We start from the raw sequence: 19,256 nt of genomic DNA on the forward strand, positions 1-19,256 counted from the left end.
ACATCACACCTATCAGATTGGCTAAAGTGATAAAACAGGAAAATGATAAATATTGGAAAAGATATGGGAAAATTGGAACACTAATGCATTGTTGGTGGAGTTGTGATATGATCCAATCATTCTGGAGAGCAATCTGGAATTATTCCCAAAGAACTATAAAACTGTGCATACCCTTTGATCCAGCAGTGCAGCTGTGAAGAACCTCTGATCACTTCTAGGTCTGGATCCTAAAGAGATCATAAAAATGGGAAAAGGACCCACATGTATAAAAATATTTATAGCAGTTCTTTTTATGGTAGCAAAAAATTGGAAATTGAGGGGATGCTCATCATTTGGGGAATGACTGGACAAGCATATGAATGTAATGGAATACTATTGTTCCATAAGAAATGATGAGCAGGTGGATTTCAGTTCAAGGATGAAAAACTATGGTACAAGGAACATCTGTTTTATATAGACATGACTAGTTCCCTTTTGAAGACAGTAGGGAAGTCTTCTCTGGGTTGTCATTAGTTTGTTTTTCCTGTTGCCTGCAGCATAAAAGGCTTTACTTGTCAGGAATTGGTGTATTTAGCAGAATTCTCAGAGCTCTGTGGTGAATGCAGATGCAAAAGGGAATAGCATTTATCTCCTTTCTACCCTTTATGGCCCAGATTACCTCAGGATTCAGCAATTCCCATCTTCAGCCTATCAATTCCCATTTCTGATAGCATTGTCCTTTTCTTCAGTGCTGTTACTAGATACACAATCTTCTCCTCTATCTTCAAGGCGTGGTCCTTAAAAGTAAAAAATTCATTTACCTCTGCCTCTAATTGCTGAACACCCCAAGATAATTTATTTTCATTTTCCTTATGCTGGTTATCCAGTTTTTTAAAAAGTTAACAAGAGTCAGCAGATAGTCAATCTTGTAATACTTCTGCTCTTCCTGTCAAAATTCTTAAAATATCCATTAGGCTAATTCTGCAGGATCAGAGAGAAATTCTTCCTTATTTATTGAGGGGGTTTCCCATACATCCTTAATAGAGTTATTACTACAGAATGCCAGAGTCCTGTATCTAACTATCCAATCACCCAAGGCTCCCTGACTTCTATACTACCCTTTCCCCAGTTCAAAAATGAATTTAACTGTGAAGTCATAGCAATCAACCACTGCCGACTAGCACCAAGGTACACTGACTCAGTCAGGATTAACTCAAGCCAATCCAGTGATTCAGGTTCAGGGTTAGAATGGAATGAGACATTTGTGGACCATAAAAATTCAATAAAACAATTTTTCTTAAGATTTAAAAGGATACAGTTGAGAGAAAAAAGCAGAATGTGAGTTATAGCTGGAATGGAACTGGCAGTTTGGATTCACTTTCAGTAGAAGGCTTTGAACTGAATTTGTAGGACTTTGAAAAGGGTGGATACTGGGACCAGTGAAGGCTAATGCATTCTGATAGTGCTTCAGTGCCCATGTTGTGAGTTCCATACAGCATTTGGGAAGCAATAAAGAGAATATTATGGCAGATGACAGATAGTTTTGAGGACTCGGCAATATCCACACAGGAAAAAAAGAGAATTCTGGGAAAGAATAATAGTTGGGATATCAGATGTTAGATGTATGCATGTGTCTGTATGTATGTTTGTGTGTATGTGTATATGAGTTAGTCCATGTCAGAGACACCAGTAGTGGTACAGAAACAGTTACTCCTTTTTCATTCACTTAAGTGGGTGCTGGTAGGGCAGGGGGTGGGAGGTGGGATGCTTCGTTGGGGGAATAATTGTTGGAATAGCCTAGAAATATTGCCTATGCAATTGGAGATCATATACTATGCACAGTCATCCTAGAACTGGTAGAGGAATATCACTAGTACTAGTATGGAGCTGAGGGTCATCAATTCCAACAAGACTGGGGCCTAGATGGGAGACAAAATTGGTGAAGATTGCCAAGGGCGAGAGGGGAATCAAGGTTTCCAATACGCAGGATGCTGCTATTTATGACTTGCTCAGGTTCTGTTTTCAGTGTGGGGAGAAACAAGATCTAGGGCAGGGCTTCCTAATTTTTTTGTGTGTCCTGGACTTCTTTGGCGGTCTGGTGAAACTTAATACTACTGTGATTTATTGCCTTCATTCATAATTAAAAGAAATGATTAATTTCAGTTAGAGATTAGTGGAAATAGATATAATTTTTTTCCATCCAAGTTAATGGACTCCCTGAAATCTCTCCATTGTTGGGAACCTGTGGGCCCCAGCTTAAGAACCTCTAATATCAGGTATTAGCATACTCTCTGCTTCCTAGGAACAATTTTCTTATAGGGAAATTTAATAATTAATTTATTCAAATTATTGGTGAGTGTGTGTGTATGGAATAACATGTTCTCACTTATCCTCTCTTGCTAAATGGTTATCTTTTTGCCCAGCCTCCTCAAACTTAGAATCCATGTCTCTTATAAAATTTACATCGGGCAAGAATATCGTTGGTGTAGTCATTTTCTACATCACTAGGGGTTCCAATGTCATCAATCCCTGATCTGTAGGCAGAGAGACCACCTGAAATAGAACACAAAAGAATTAGAACTAAATGAGAAATGCTGTGATGCCAGTTCACTGGTCAAAATTTTGCTAAAAAAGGGACTCCTTTCTTTTTCTTCCCTTCTAAAAATACAGGATAACCTTCAGGCCACTTCAGGTCCTCTTGAATGGTCCAGCTCTGATCAGAAATAGACTCTCTGCCTCCAGTTCATCTCTTCTGTGAGCATCTTTTAAAGTGTTTGTTTATATCCTATAGGTATTTGCAATTACTAAGAGTGGTTTTTGCATCAAGGGATCTAAATTGAACATCAGCAAATCTCTTTGCTTAAAAATATTTGCTATGCCTGTGCTTGTCCTGAACTATGTAGGAAAATAATGACCAAAACTTGTCCCTTTAGCAGCTTGTCATTTTGATGACAATAATTGTCCACACATTTACTTTTGTCTCCTGAGTTTCAGGATGTCAGAGTAAAAAGAGACCTCAGAGAATAATTAATCCAATCTATAGCTGAACAAGAATCTCTACTATAACATACCTATTAAGTGGCCATTCAGTCTTTTTGCTTGAAGACTTCCAGTGAGGGTTAGCATGTCCCCTCTGGAGGTCAATTCCACTTTTAGTCAACTCCAATTGTTAATAGTTCACATTTATATAGCATTTTAAGGTTTGAAAAGTACTTTACAAATATTATCTCATTTGAGGTAGTTATTATTATCCCCATTTTGTAGGTGAGAAAATCGAGATAGACAGAGGTGAAGTGACTTTCCCAGGGTCCTATAGTGTGGAGTCTAGATTTGAACTCAGGTCTTACCCACTCTAGATCCAGCATTCTATTCACTTCACAACCCTAGCTGCCTCTAGGGAGTTTTCCCTTGATATCAAGTCTAAATTTGCCTTTATGCAATTTCCACCCATTGATTCTAACTGGAGCCAAAGTCTTCTCTTTTTCAACTGAACAAACATCTTCAGTTCCTTTAAGCTGTTCTTGTATAAAATGATTTCATGGACCTTCAGTATCCTGTTTGCCCTCCTCTGTATACACTCCAGTTTATTGAGGTCCTTCCTAAAAGATGGAGCTCAGAAGCAAATACCTCAAGTGAAGTCATACTCCCACTTATCACCATTTTATGCCAGAGTTTTAGAATCTCTAAAATCATAGTTAAGAAATCAAATGGACCCCATATGAAAGTGTCATGTCCTGGAATAAGAATTTCCCCAAGGGGAAAGAAGTCTCACTACATTTTGAACTTTTTCAGAGTTGAGGCTTCTTTCACTAATCTCATCATCAAATCAAGCTTTGATTGATACCACATCCTTCAACCTTCTCTCCCCTCTGATTAGAAGGCTTGGGAGGAAGTGTAACAAACTCCTCCTGATACCTTTCTTTATAGAGGGCAGAAACTCCTACTTCCCTTCTTTTCTTGCCTTCTTTTGTGTGCCTCCCCTCCCCCCATTAGATTATAAGCTCCTTGAGGACAATTTTTATTAATTATATCCCCACCACTTAGCACAGTTCCTGACACATAATCAGAGCTTAATAAATTATTATTGGATACTGTTTATTGGCTTGATAGAGCTGGAAAGACACATAGAGATCATTTAGTCCAAACCCCTAAATTTGTGGAGGAAACAGGCATAGAGAAATTAAGTGGCTTCCCCAAGATCCTTCAGGGAATAAGTAGCAGAGGTAGGATTTAAACTCAAATCTATATCCAAACCCACCTCCCACACCCAATCTCAAGACATGCTTTCATTCCACCTTGTTTCCAACATGCTGGACCAGGCATGTGGTTTGCCTAGTGAGACACTAAACTGCAAAATTCCTTAAAAGTCCACAGTTTGATAGGTCATTAATCTTGAACAAGCCTCAGGTACACAAATCCTCATTTACCATTGTCATTTCAGCTAAATAGCTTTGGTGGGTGCCAATCTTTTTATAGCAAGTCAAGAATAACATTTAGGTCAGAAGTAATTTTATTCACTGCTCATTTCAACAAATAAACTTGACTCACCTTTCAGGTGTTGACTCATGGTCCAGGTTGGGAATTTTCTCTGGATTGCCTTAATTTTGTCAGTTAGGATCCTTACAGCCTGTGTAAGGTGCTCTTCACTGTCCCAGGCTCCAGTGGGCTGATAAGTGTGTTTATCAAGCTAAAGATGAAATAACAAGGTCAGAATTCCTGGGAGAAAACGTAATTTTTTCTGTTGTCCTTGCCCTTCCAAATTCATTTTTTATTTCTCAGATTTTGAGCTTTCCTCCTTATTTGCCCACAAAGAATTATTTCTCAAGTTGTTCCTTTTCTTCAGTGAAAAGAAAGATGACGTATTAAAATGAATACTGGATTTGGAGGCAGAAGACTTGGGACATGTCCCAGCTCCACCACTTACTAGCAGTTAGTAAGAGTAATTGATTTAATCTCTCCGAGCTTTAATTTCCTCATCTTTAAAATGGGAATGAATATTTATACCACCTATGTCAGAGGACTGTGGTGAAGATCAAGGAAAATAATGTATGAATCATTTCATAAAATATAAAGCATTGTATAAATGGAAGCTATGATTAAAAAAAAATTGGGGGGGGGGGAAATGAGTTACTCAACAGTTCCAGAATAAAAAATAATAATAAGATAATATTATTCAAAAACAAACTAACGACTCAAAGGCCAGGTTTTCACAGTAAAAGCAAGATATTGCTTTTAAACAGTTATGCTAGGAATAGCTTCTACTTGTGATAGCTTCTCTAGAGAATGTGCCTTCATTAATGTGTTTAGAGACCCATCAAAGGACTAACATTCATCCTTCTGATAACCCTCTGAGTTGCTGAAGTGCTTTCCTCACTATAACCCTGTATACTGAAGAGACTGAGACTCAGAGAAAGTAAGCTAGCTCAAGCTCACAAAGCTAGTTGGGTAAAATGTCAATTATCCAGTTACGTATAGCAAGAACCAATGCCTAACTATGGAGTCCTTTATTGCATCGAGAATTAAGGCAATTATCTGGATAATTCAAAATCCCCTCCCTCTCTCCTACCACAATAACCTATCACTGGGTTAGTTAGGAGTGAAAAATATTATTTAATTAGCCAGTACTGTGGTCCAAAGCGATAAAAGCTTACTTTCTTTTTCAGTTATACTATGGAGAACACTCTATTAATACAATTATTTTCTTAAAATTAATTAAGCAAAAATCTGAATTTGGAGGCTTTTTTATAACTTTCCCCATTTGAAGCATAGTATGCAGAGGAGCTGCAAGTCACAAAGAGTTGAGTTCTAGCCCAGCTGTGGCACATCCTGGCTGGGTAACCCTAGACCTGTCACTTCTCCGTGCCCCAGACAACTCTCCAAAGCCATAAGTTGCAGAGCAGGAGTCAACCTACATTGGCAGAGGGTTTTTCCTTAGTAGGAATTTCGTCTGTCAGTGAGATCCCATCCAACTGCATTCTTAGGAGGTGTCTTTTAGAGTCTTTAGAGTCTTTTAGAGTGACAGGCTCTAATGAAAGTGGCAAAGATGCTGAGCAGAAACCATTTGACATTTTAGTAAATGTCTCCTTACATGAAGAAACCAAGAGGCAGAAATGAAGTGATTTATCCAAGGCTACATAGACAGCAAATTGTGGGACTGAGATTTGAACTCAGGGTCCTCTGAATCCAAATCCAGCCCTCTCTCCTCTGTACCACCTTTCCCCCTATTAAAAGTTTTGGTTTTGCTGACATTTTGGTGGAAAGGAGAATGTCATTGCTGAACCATAGGTATTGCTTCTTGAAAATTACCTGCATCAGACCAAATTTCAGTCCCTGATAGTCCCAGCCATCTCGGAGCGCAGACCCAGCGTGGGTCTCTCTGGAGATAATTGCAGCAATCAAAGCAGGATCAACACATTGTTTCTGTCCAACATCTTTAATTATAGTTTCATACTTCTTCATAGGCACCAAATCCATCTCAGCAAACATTTCTGAGCCAGAGATCCCTGCAGTAGAAATAGAAAATAACTGTATTTTCCCTACTTCCTCAATTAGTTTGCTTTATTCTCAAAAGTGACCGAGAATTTTTAAACAATCTATATAACAGTGGGGTTCATTTGAATCAATTACCCTCACTCCATTTAAAATATCTAACAAGATGCTCTAGCCCTAATACATTTATCTGGAAGAAAAGAAAAACACCTGTAATCAATCAATCACAGACTGATATGAAAAGTTCTTTATCAATCTGAAAGGAATGAAAGCCATTGGATGAAATGAAATAATGCTGCACAAGAAGAGTATTGAAATTAGTTGAGGGGACTTAGACATGCCCTGTGATGCTTAGATAAAATAGTGAGCCATTTCACATGAATTTCTGTAGTGGGACAGCCTATTGTTAGAAGTAGTTCCATACAAGCCCCTGAGAGGGAATTGTTTGAGGGGTGGGGAGTGAGGGGGGAAAGGAAAGAACTTCTGTCTCCTTTCTCCACTTGACCAGAGGATGATCTTGTGAATTTCAAAAGGTAGAAAGATTTTTGGAACTATTCATGAGTTTCCTAACTGTCCCTGGAGCAGCAGTGACTGACATCAGCATCTGCATTGGGAGCTGAGAACCATTTAGATAGTGCTGAATAAAAGGCACTTTTAGGACTCTATGGGGAACACAGCAGAGAACTGCATCATACCTAAGGCAAACTTCATGAGGACTTCATGAATGGGAGAAAAGGTACCAGAAGCAGAAGCTGTGAGTTACTCCTTATCCACATGTTCTTTCTAAACCTCAGTCCAGGTTCCCCAGGGCTCTGTGTGTACTTGTGGAAGAGCGTGTCCCTTGTTTGGGAGGATGTTTGCATCAACTCTTCTTACTAAGCTACTTTGGAAAATCATCTTTTCTAAAGCTAATTAATTCTACTGATTAATTAACTGATAGTCAACGGGAGATGCACACCTGTGGGGACTCATGAGTAGTAGAATTTGAGAAGCCATCCCTGACTATGCAGGATTACCCCTGGAGCCCTGAGGGGACCCAGGCTGCTCATGTGAATGGAGCCTGTGCTACACATCTTTTTAGAAAGTATGATAGCTGTAGTCAATCCAACAGTGCTTGTTGCTAAGGAAGCCCCAGATCCTAGAGAACACACCTTCTCCCCCAAGCCACGTCCAGAACCATAGAATATTAAAGCAGGTTGGGACCTTAGAGATCAGCTGGTTTCGTCCCTCTGACATTACAGACAACAGGCTCAGAGAGATTCACAGACTTGTTTAAGGCCAAACAGTAGCCTTAGAGAACCCATATTTCCTGATTCTTAAATTCAGTGTCCTTCTAATTATACTACACTGACTTCCAACTTTTGGGAAGCTTTCCTAGGTATTTCTATACTCATCCTCCCTCTAGCCCCACCTACCTCACACAGAGAGAAATCTTTGAATTTCAGAATTGATGTTTCAGAGACAAAGGAGGTTTTCATTAAATGAAACTTGCCTAGTGGAATGAATAGTGGCCTTTCATACAGAAGACCTGGGGCCTGGTGCCAATTTATCACTAAGCGGTTAAGGCAAAGTCATTTTATTTTGCTGGGCCTGTTTCCTCATTGGTACAATGAATAAAATAAGCTTAGTCTCTCTGGTTGCTTCAGATCTGGATTCTATAGTTCTGTGATCTTAATGGCAGTAAGTTAGACAAAGAGAGGTGGGAGAAGGAAACAACAGAAGAAATAATACACAAAAATAAAAGCAACTTCTTTAAGTGAGAGTTCTAGGAATATATAAAGGGAAGGAGGAAATGTTAAATGTTCACTTACCACAGTTGATCAATCTGTCTATATCACAGGAGGCTCCTGGGGTGTCCATACTCATGATATCACCATAGCAACCATGGTACAGATGAGGCTGGAAGTGGGAATTCACAAGGGGAGGATATGGAGAAGTGTCCTCAGAAGTAACTGAAAAGCAAAAGGTTATTTTAAACCAAGCCTCTGAGAAAACATGACTTGGGTTGCCATTTTGAATCTGATTAAGCCTGTGGATTATGAATAGCATTGGACCTTTTCTTTACCTTGTTGGGCATTCATTCTTTCAATAATTTGGATATTTACTGAGCACCACACTACAAACACTAGGTATAGTAGAGGGAGATATAAACATGGATGACAAGACCCTGGCCCTCAAAGTGATTGAACTCTAATGTTAAGGGAATTTCACGAGGCCTAACTTATATGATACTTAGGGCAGTTTAGGGGAGATATGGAAGCATTCTGAGATAAAATTGAAAAGGCAGAAAGATTGGAATCAGTCTTTCAATGCACTCTATCAGATAAGGAGTACAAGCTTAATTTATTAGGCAGTTATTGGGGGCAGTAGAATGTTGGGCCTGGAGTCAGGAAGAAGATTTGGTTTCAAATCCTGCCTCTGATACTTGATAACTCTGTGACCTTGGCCAAGTCACTTAACTTCTTCCTCAGTTTCCTCAATTGTAAAATGAGGATAATAAGAGTATCTACTTCACGAGATTACTGTGAGAATTAAACAAGACAATATTTGTAAAGTGCTTAGCATAGTGCCTGGCACATAGTTGGCTTATTCTCTCCCTCCCTGGCAAGCAATGAGGAGCCACTGAAAGTCTTTGAGAGGGGTAAGTGATGCCACTGGAGCTATTCATTAGAAAGATTTATCAGGAAGCAATGTGTTGGAGAATAAAAAGACTTGGAATAGGGGGAATGGCGTCTTCCATGGCATCCCTGAAGCCATCAACTACACTTCCAAAAGAAGAACTTTACCTTGTTATTTAAATAAAATCCTGTACTCTAAAATATGTTAGTGATGCTTAGCACAACTTGAATTTATTAATTCAAGAAAGTTCTGCTGCTTTATCTCACATCTTTAAAGGTTAAGGGCAATGCAGATTCAAGGCATTATTATTAATCATCATGACAAATAATTATATGTATCAGTCTATTTGTTCCAAAGAACCTCTCTTATGCCCAGCCTATAATCTTCTGTCCCATGGAGTGAGTTATGACTGGGGCTTGAGGAAGAGCAGAGACTAAATGTTTTTGCATGCTAGGCAAGAATTGGAAACTGCACCCCCTGTGTGTGAGTGGAGACTCAAAGCTTTGAACCTTCCCTCTACTATCTGTTTCTCAATTTATCATGAAAAAGAAAAAAACAAGGGGCCAAGGATGGTGAGCTTTGCTGGCATCAAATATAAGTACATTGTAACTCACTTCCACTTTAATATTTTCATAAAAAAATAGAAAAAAACAAATTGCACTTTTGAAGTTACTGTTGCACAATATGGTTTTGGAGGCAATACTAAACTGTTAAAAACATATACATGCAAACACACATACACACACACACACATACACGCATGTGCACTTGTGCGCAACTCACCAATGAGGACAGCAAGGCTCAAAAAAGTAACAGGAATTAACATGCTGATGGATCTTATCCTGAAGGACCTAGAATGGTTTTTGAAATAAAGTTGTTTAAATAGAAAAAAAAAAAACCAGTAATGAACATGTATTTTGAGTCAATGAAAAGTCAGTGTAACTCATTTCAGTGCCTAAATCTTCAATGCAAAAAATTCCTAGGAGCAATCATGGGACACGATCTGATGGCTGTATAGAAACATAGGGTTTTAAGGCATAGAGATCTAACCCCACTCAATCTCTTCAATGTTATTTGCATGTTTGCAGAAACTGGGGCCCAGTAAAATGAAGCAATTTTCTATGGGTATTTTGTTGAGTCACTTTTTTCAGTCGTGTCCGCCACTTTTTTCAGTCGTGTCCTTCACTTTGTGACCCCATTTGGGGTTTTCTTGGCAGAGATACTGGAGTGGTTTGCCATTTCATTCTCTAGTTCATTTTACAGATGAGGAACTGAGGCATCAAGGTTAGGTGACCTGCCCAGGGTCACACAGTTCGTAAGTATCTGAGGCCAGATTTGAACTCAGGAAGTCTTTCTGATTCTAAGCCCAGTGCTTGTACAAAAGCCAACATTAGAATCCAAGTCTTTTGCCTTCTAGTCCAGTGTTTTTTCCTACATCATTCTGGTTCCTTTCCTCAATGCAAACTCTAAACTTAGTTTAGTTCTGTTTCATTCATTTTACATCCCCAAATGCATGCATACACAAAGACAGTATGTAGGTATGTAAATACAGTGCTTCCTTCTATCCTTTTATATGACAATTCAATTTAACAAATATTTTTAACGCATTGCTTAGGTGCAAGAAGAGGAAATGTGGTATATGTGGAGACTATATATCTGCGACACCATTAATAGAAAAATAATCTGGATATGACCCTGATTTAAATGATCTAACACAAAAGAAATGCCTTCCCTCCCTTCCTCCAGACTAACCTGTTTTGGTCTTTAAAGAGAACACTTCCCTTCCCTCTTTAAGAAGGTTTTCAAAGCACAAGTTCCACTTGCTTGGGATAAGTCAGAGCTGGACAGAGCAGTTTTCTTCAGGATCCCTCTTCCTCTACCTCTGTCCTACAACACAAATTCAGCAGCAGGATCTTCCATGAGTCAACAGTTGGTTTTTCATCATACACAAACCTGAAAGCTGCTCCTTTGGAATATTTCAAAACTGACATAAGGGGTTCATCTGTCTCCAGTTGCCCTTGTCCTGAAACACCCCTTTCCTGAAGGAGCTTTATATACGGTTTGAACCCTTCTATATTAATTTGATGACCTCATTAGGCCTGACTATTATGATGCCTTGAACTTAGGTAGCCCCTTTAATGGAAGGATATGAAAGCGTTTTCTAAACTTCAATTAATTACTGTAAAAACACACACACCCCCTACCAGGAGGCACTGGAGAACCTTATTTGTCAGCTAATTTGGCAATTTCTAATATTGTGATCAGACAGACATCTCCTAAATCTGTGTCCAAGAAACTAATAATAAACAAATAAACAGGAAATACTCGGATTGGTAGCCTGGAAATGGGACAAGCAGAATTCCATCTTCTCTATTCACCATTATTAACAAGTCACATCATGGGCATATACGCACCTATTCATTTGGGTTCCACGCTATTTACCGACGACTTGTTCTGTGAGAGAATTATATGGCTAGGTATTAGGAAGGGTACATTTCTGGGCTCCCAAACTACTGGAGGGAGAAGGTTGGAATAAGTCCAGGAACAAAGACAAGGTTCTTTCTTCTTTATTGATAACTAGGATAATGGAAATTAAGCTGTGAGCAGCCCCAAATAGAAGAGACATAAGATCATAGATTTTGAGCAAGAAGAGACCTTACAAGTCCAATCACTTTATTTCACAGACAAGGAAAACTCTGGGACAGAGGTTAAATGATTTGCCCAGGTTTAGACAGCTAGTAAGTGTCAAAGATGAGGGTTAAAGCCAGGTCTTTCCTGATTCCTAAGTCCAATGTTCTATGTGCTTACTGCACACTTCCTCTTACCATTGGCAAAAAAAGAACAGCTTGCTGAAGGGAGGAGAGAAATCGGACAAAGGGTATATTCATACTTTTCATGGGGCAGGGAAAATTCTGTACCTCAAACACAATTTCCCAACATACCCAATTACCTTTTGAGTGGAGAATACAAAGGATGAGGCAGGAAAGACAAAGGCACCGAGTCTAAAGAGGACCCCAGATTGCCAAATCAAAGGAGAATACAGCTCTGGGAAGGCTCTAAACACATCAGAATGACTTAAGAATTGCTCTTTTCCACTAATTCATTGTTAGTGGAGCTGTGAGCTGATCCAGCCACTCTGGAGAGCAATTTGGAACTATGCCCAAAGAGCTATAAAAATATGCACACCCTTTGACCCAGCAATCTTACTTCTAGGACTGTATCTCAAGGAGATCATGGGAGTGGGAAAGGGTCCCACATATACAAAGATATTTATAGCCACTCTCTTTGTGGTGACCAAAAACCAGAAATCAAAGGGATGCCCATCAGTAGGGGAAAGACTGAACAAATCAGGTATATGAATGTAATACAATAATACTATGTTTTAAGAAATGATAAGCAGGCAGACTTCAGAAAAACCAGGAAACACTTATATGAAACAATGTTGAGTGAAGTGAGCAGAACCAAGAGAACATTGTATACAGTAACAGCCATAGTGTGTGATAACTGACTTTGATAGACTTAGCTGTTCTCAGCAATGCAAGCACTAAAACAATGCCAAAAGACTCATGATAGAAAATGCCATCCACATCCAGAAAAAGAAATACAGAATCTGAATACAGATTGAATTATACTACCTGCTCTCTTTTTTGTTTTTTTCTTTCTCGTAGTCCTTTCCATTCCTTCTAATTTAACATGACTAATGTATAAATATGATTAATAAGAATATATATGTTGAGCCTATATAGGATTTCATGCCATCTTGGGGAGGGGAGATGGGTGGGAAGTGGAGAAAATTTAAAACTTATAGAAGTGAATGTTGGATGGAAATCTACTTTCTTTAACCCTTTAATTTTTTTTGAAATTTGCATCATTTCAAAAACATATACATTTTTTAAATGACACATCTTAAATTTAATACTTTATTGTAAATTTGTCGGTTTTTTCCTGCATTAAAATTTTGATGACACAATATTGCATCATGTAACCATATAGTATCATATTGTAAACAAGTTATTGCATTCACATATTCCTGCCAGTTCATGCTGGACTTCTGACAATGCATGACACGCTCACCTGCCAACACTTGCTTGTTAAGACCTGTCATAGGACCTGATCACAGATTGTTTATAACTTGTATTTTTTGTGTTTATTTGGAAAATAATGTAATCACTATGACTTTAACTCTGTTACACAACAGATGAAACATGTATGAATGGTTTTTCAAAATTTTCTTCTCTTCCCTTCTTTCCTTATGCTTCCACCCCCCCCCCCCCTTATTTTTATTCAATGCCTCCAAATTGCACCAAGGCTACTACTGCCCCTCTGGACCATTCCAGTGCCCCCTCCCCCCAGGGTGGTATAGAGAACCTTGAGAACTTATGATTCTAGAGCTAGGTCAACACCTTCATTTTGTAAATGAGGAAATTTTGTGAAGTCAAGAAAGAAGAAATGATTTATCTAAGGCCACACAGACAGTAAGTAACAGAGCCAGAGTTCAAATTCTCAATTCCAAAGCCAATGTTCTTTCTACCACAACACACTGCTTTCAGCTCCAATCACACAGGATGTAACAAGCTGAGAAAAGCCTGTAGATCAGTATGGGATCTGTCACCAATGTTTGTTCATTTGACAGTAGTACTGTGCTCTGCATATCCAAGCCCAATTAAAAACAAATGGGGGCTCTTTTAAATTTAATTTGATTTTTATTTTTAACTTAATAATCACCAAATTAAATGAGCATTTCCATTGCAGAACAGGAGAGAATTCTACTTGAAGTTGTAAATCTCTGTTGCAGAGGGGTTGCTTTTCTTTTTAAATATTTAATAAATTCAAAATGTAACTTTAAAAGCTATCCTGCTTACTTGTGATTCCTTCTGGCTTTCTGTTTTATTCTCCTTTAGAGGGGGGAGTGGTAGAGGCAAGAGGCTAGCCCATCTGCCCTCTCCCTCCAATTATCTCCCCCTCCAATGAAAAAAAAGAAAAACAAACCCTTGCAACCAATGTACATAGTCAAACAAAACAAATCCCCACCTTTGGCCATGTCTAAAAATGTATGTCTCATTCTGCACCTTGAGTCCATCAGCTCTCTGTCATGAGGTGGGAAGCATGGTTCTTCTTTAGGTTTCTTGAGTTGCAGTTGGTTATTTCATTGATCACAGTTCTTATGTCTTTCAAAGTTCTTTTTCTTTACAGTGATGTTGTTATTGTAATATGTTGAGGGAGTTGTCTAAATAAAAACATATACACAAAGATGAATTCATGAGTGACATGGATATATATGATCTGAGGTCTGGTCCACTTCTGTGGAAAGTAGGATGAGGACCCTACCTGCACTGATGATAGCATAGCAGGGGGAATGGATCAGGCAAGACCCAGGACCAATGAGGTTGGACAGCTTCTAATCCCTCCTGTCTCCAAGAGGAGTACTGAACTAGATTTATGTCTATCTGCCACACCTCAGGTGCCTCTGGGCACCTTTAAGTCTATGGGTATGATTCGTAGAGATTCAGAAGGAAATTTGTTTCCCTGATCACCCATAAGGTGGGAGGATGGCCCCTAACTTACACTTAACAGTTTAGCCCAGAAGTGGGGAAATCTGTGGCCTTCTAGGTCCTTGGGAGTAGTCTTGTGACTGAGTCCAAATTTTGTAGAACAAATCCTTTTATTAAGGGGTTTGTTCTGTGATGTTTGGATTCAGTCGAAGGGCCATGCTTGAGGACCTGGAGGGCCACATGTGGTCTTGAAGTCACAGGTTCCTCATCCTGATTTAACCCCTTCCCACCAAATGACGATTATACAAAAGATCATCATAAATAGTGAATAGCAAATAAGCCCATTTATCCAAGTAAAAGAGCAAAAAGAAATCAAAGTCCTATGGATTAGAATATGTCAAAGAATTGCCAAGAATAAATGAGTTCTTTAGCTGGTAGGGAGATAAGGTCTCAGCTCAAACCAGGAAAGAGAAGATGAATTTACAACAAGGGGAATCCACTCTCAGCAGCTTCTAGACCTGCAGGCCCTAGAGGGCAAAGGACATGATGGGACAAACTTTCTACACATGTCCATGACTTCAAAGGTTCTAGTTTGCCGTTCAAAAGTTTGTACCGTTTAAAATCCACTTTCAACCACTTCTCTGGAAATCCTTTCTCAATGTATCTCTTTGACCAACTGATACAAATCCTTTACCTAAGGTTATAATCATCAAAAGTCTTGTCTCTTTCCACAGGCAGCACAGGGCTGTCCCTTCAGATACCATCCTAGGGGGTATTACATTATTGTATAAATTGTTCTGCTTCTGATCAGTTCACCTTCTATACAAGTTATACAAGTTTTTCCAGATTTCTTCAAACTATCTTTGTCATAATTTCTTTTTTTTTTATTAATTTTTAACATTTATTTTCACACAATTTTGGGTTACAAATTTTTCTCCCCTTTTATCCCCTCCCCCCCCCAGACCCGAGCTTTCTAATTGCCCCTGTGACCTATCTGCTCTCTCCTCTATCCTCCCTCCCTGCCCTTGTCTCCGTCTTCTCTTTTGTCCTGTAGGACCAGATAGCTTTCTTGACCCCTTAACCTGTATTTCTTGTTACCCAGTGGTAAGAACATTACATTTGGTCCTAACACTTTGAGTTCTAACCTCCTTAGCTCCCTCCCTCTCCACCCCTTCCCCTTGAAAGACAGGCAATTCAACATAGGCCATATCTGTTTAGTTTTGCAAATGATTTCCATACTAGTTGTGTTGTATAGGACTAATTATATTTCCCTCCATCCTATCCTGTCCCCCTTTACTTCTATTTTCTTATGGTCCTTTCCCTCCCCATGAGTGTCGACCTCGTATTGCATTCTCCTCCCCATGCCCTCCCCTCCATCCTCCCCCCCACCCTGCTTGTGCCCCTGTTCCCCACTCTCCTGTATTATGAGATAGGTTTTCCTATCAAAATGAGTGTGCATTATATTCTTTCCTTTAGTGGAATGTGATGAGAGTAGACCTCATGTTTTTCTCTTGCCTCCCCTCTTTATCCCACCACTAATAAGTCTTTTGCTTGCCTCTTTTATGAGAGATAATTTGCCCCATATAACTTCTCCCTTTCTCCTCCCAATATTTCCCTCTCACTGCTTGATTTCATTTTTTTTTTAAGATATGATCCCATCCTCTTCAATTCACTCTGTGCACTCTGTCTCTATGTATGTGTGCGTGTGTGCATGTGTGTGTGTGTGTACTCCCACCCAGTGCCCAGATACTGAAATGTCTCAAGAGTTATAAATATTGTCTTTCCATGTAGGAATGTAAACAGTTCAACTTTAGTAAGTCCCTTATGATTTCTCTTTGCTGTTCGCCTTTTCATGGTTCTCTTCATTCTTGTGTTAGAAAGTCAAATTTTCTTTCCAGCTCTGGTCTTTTCATCAGGAAAATTTGAAAGTCTTCTATTTCATTGAAAGACCATTTTTTCTCCTGAAGTATTATACTCAGTTTTGCTGGGTAGGTGATTCTTGGCTTCAGTCCTAGTTCCTTTGACTTCTGGAATATCCTATTCCATTTCCTTCTATCCCTCAATGTAGAGGGTGCCAGATCTTGTGCTATCCTGATTGTATTTCCACAATACTTGAATTGTTTCTTTCTAGCTGCTTGCAATATTTTCTCTTTGACCTGGGAATTCTGGAATTTGGCCACAATGCTCCTAGGAGTTTCTCTTTTTGGATCTCTTTCAGGCGGTGTTCTGTGGATTCCTTGAATATTTATTTTGCCTTCTGGTTCTAGAATCTCAGGGCAGTTTTCCTTGATAATTTCATGGAAGATGATGTCTAGGCTCTTCTTTTGATCATGGTTTTCAGGTAGTCCCAGAATTTTTACATTGTCTCTCCTGAATCTATTTTCCAGGTCAGTTGTTTTTCCAATAAGATATTTCACATTATCTTCCATTTTTCGAATCTGCGCGGTATGTTCTGAGATATCTGTCTTTCTCGAAAAGTCCTTAGCGTCCATCCGTACCATTCCAGTTTTGAAAGATCTATTTTCTTCAGTGAGCTTTTGAATCTCCTTTTCCATTTGGTTAATTCTGCTTTTGAAAGCATTCTTCTCCTCATTGGCCCCTTGCACCTCCCTTGCCAGCTGAGTTAGGCTAGTTCTCAAGGTGCCAATTTCTTCAAGATTTTTTTGGTTCTCCTTTAGCAGGGAGCTGATCTGCTTTTCATGCTTCTCCCTCATCCCTCTCATTTCCCTTCCCAGTCTTTCCTCCACCTCTCTAACTTGATTTTCAAAATTCCTCTTGAGCTCTTCCATGGCCCGAGCCCATTGGGTGGGCTGGGACACAGAATCCTCGATTTCTGTGTCTTTGCCTGATGGCAAGCATTGTTCCTCCCCATCAGAAAGGAAGGGAGGAAGTGTCTTTTCTCCGGTAAAGTACCCATCAATAGTTTTATTTCTTTTCCCTTTTCTTGGCATTTTCTCCAACCAGTGGGCTGACCTCTGAATGTTTTCCTCACACCCACCTTGCCTCCTGGTCCTCCCAGCCAGCATTTGGGGACTGAGATTCAAATGCTGCTTCCCACCTTAGGATTTTTGGCGGGGGCAGGGCTGCTATTCAGTGTGAGAATTAAGTTCAGGTGGTCAGGGGCAGGGCCGCCTTTCAGGCATAGTTCCCTCTGGGGGTTTATGCACAGACCTTCCACAATGGATCCAGGCTCCTGCCCGTTTGGGGAGCCCCCATCTGCAGCTGCCTCTCAGCCCCCACTTCCCGGGGGGGCCCGAGCCTTGGGGGCACCCCACTCCCCTCTCCATCCGCCAAAGAGACTCTCTCACCCACCCCTGTCAGTCATCTGTTGGTGGGGGGGCCCGTGCCACTGCTGAAGATCCCGCCTCCGGAGCCCTCTCAGATCTGTGCCTCTCGGAGCCGTGGCCGCCGCCACAGGTCCGGGCTGGGCTCCGTGTCTGCAGCGCGACGGACCTTTTGCGAGAGGTTTGCAGGTCCCTCTGTGGGTGGGGGGACCCGCGTGGCCGCTGGAGATCCCGTCCCCGTAGCCCTCTTGGATCTCCTCCCCTCAGTGTCGCGGCCACGGCAGGGCCGCACTCCGCTCCCCGTCCCGGCGCCCAGTCCGCGGCGCGAAGGACCCCCCGTGAGAGGTCCACAGGTCTCTCTGGAGCAGGAATCTCCCTCGCTCCAATACTCCGTGGTCTCTGGGTGCAGAATTCGCCCTGGCTTGGTCCCCTCTAGCCGTTCTGTGGTTTGTGGGTTCGGAGCTATGTGTATGTGCGTCTTTCTACTTCGCCATCTTGGCTCCGCCCCCCATAATTTCTTAAAGTAAAATAATATCATATTAAATTCACATATCACAATTTGTTAAGCCATTCCTCAACTGATGGGCATGGGATATTTTTTTTAATGCTATCATTCTAAGTTCATTGGAGAATTAAAACAATAGGAGAAAAAAAAGCTTCCTTCTGGATGTGGGGGGTAAAAGCTTCCTTCATTTTCCCTTTTTATTCCAAAGGCTGTTCAATACTAGAACACTGCCTAGAAGTTGATAGCAATCGTATTTCACTTATGAGGATTACTCTACAAACCTAATGTGTGGGAACCTCTCTGCTAGAGGTTGGAAGTTGGAGGAAGGCATCACCATCCTGCATACCTTCCTAATGAACCATTCTGATCACATTATTCCACTGCTCAAAAAGCTTCAATAGTTGACCTTGCCCTACTAAATAAAATATAATAAACTCCTCATCCTCCCACATCTGTCTAGGCTTATCTCAAACCACTTCCCTTCATGTATCCTATGTTCCAGTCAAATTGTATTACTTATTTTTCTATGTTTTTGTCTTGACATTTCCCATCCTTAAGATCTGCTCAACATCATTATTAGGTTTTGGGCAATGCTAGTGGCAGACTTACTAGCTGTGTGACCCTGGGCAAGGCATTTAACCTCTCTTTACCTTAATCTGTTGGAGAAAGAAATGGCAAACCACTTCCATGTCTTTGCCAAAAAAAAAGAAAAACAAAACAAAACAAACCCATGCATGGTCACAAAGAGCCAGACAAAAACAAACAACAACAAGGAGTAAACTACAAAGACAGTGTGACTAAGTTAGCCTTACAAATTAGGACTTCTGTACGCACTGGGTCTAAAGGAAAGCAGCATGAATTCATAGTAAATTAAGCAATAATCCTTTT

General features: G+C 40.2%; 1 protein-coding gene across 2 annotated transcripts; it reads right to left on the reverse strand.

The window, feature by feature from the left end:
* Positions 1 to 812: 812 nt before the first annotated feature.
* On the reverse strand, positions 813 to 9,932 carry LYG2 (lysozyme g2). Of its 2 annotated transcripts, XM_072614665.1 has the most exons (5): positions 9,871 to 9,932; positions 8,280 to 8,420; positions 6,286 to 6,482; positions 4,528 to 4,666; positions 813 to 2,532 (listed from the first exon to the last, which is right to left on the reverse strand). In XM_072614665.1, exons 1-5 carry the CDS (start codon positions 9,911 to 9,913, stop codon positions 2,414 to 2,416), a joined length of 639 nt encoding a protein of 212 aa, XP_072470766.1. In that variant the 5' UTR covers positions 9,914 to 9,932; the 3' UTR covers positions 813 to 2,413. The 2 variants fall into 2 exon arrangements, with proteins under 2 accessions (XP_072470766.1, XP_072470765.1); XM_072614664.1 differs by lacking the exon at positions 9,871 to 9,932 and having other exon boundaries at positions 8,280 to 8,710.
* Positions 9,933 to 19,256: the final 9,324 nt, after the last annotated feature.

Source organism: Notamacropus eugenii, chromosome 5 (genome assembly GCF_028372415.1).
Source record: "Notamacropus eugenii isolate mMacEug1 chromosome 5, mMacEug1.pri_v2, whole genome shotgun sequence".
Classification (NCBI taxonomy): domain Eukaryota; kingdom Metazoa; phylum Chordata; class Mammalia; order Diprotodontia; family Macropodidae; genus Notamacropus; species Notamacropus eugenii.

Excerpts from the sequence above, each read along its gene's own strand:
- LYG2 (XM_072614664.1), bottom strand. The coding sequence starts at position 8,517 with ATGCTATTCATAATCCACAGGCTTAATCAGATTCAAAATGGCAACCCA. Across the intron at positions 6,483-8,279 it reads AGACAGATTGATCAACTGTG|GGATCTCTGGCTCAGAAATG; the intron begins GTAAGTGAACAT and ends TTTCTACTGCAG. Across the intron at positions 2,533-4,527 it reads CATGAGTCAACACCTGAAAG|GTGGTCTCTCTGCCTACAGA; the intron begins GTGAGTCAAGTT and ends GTTCTATTTCAG.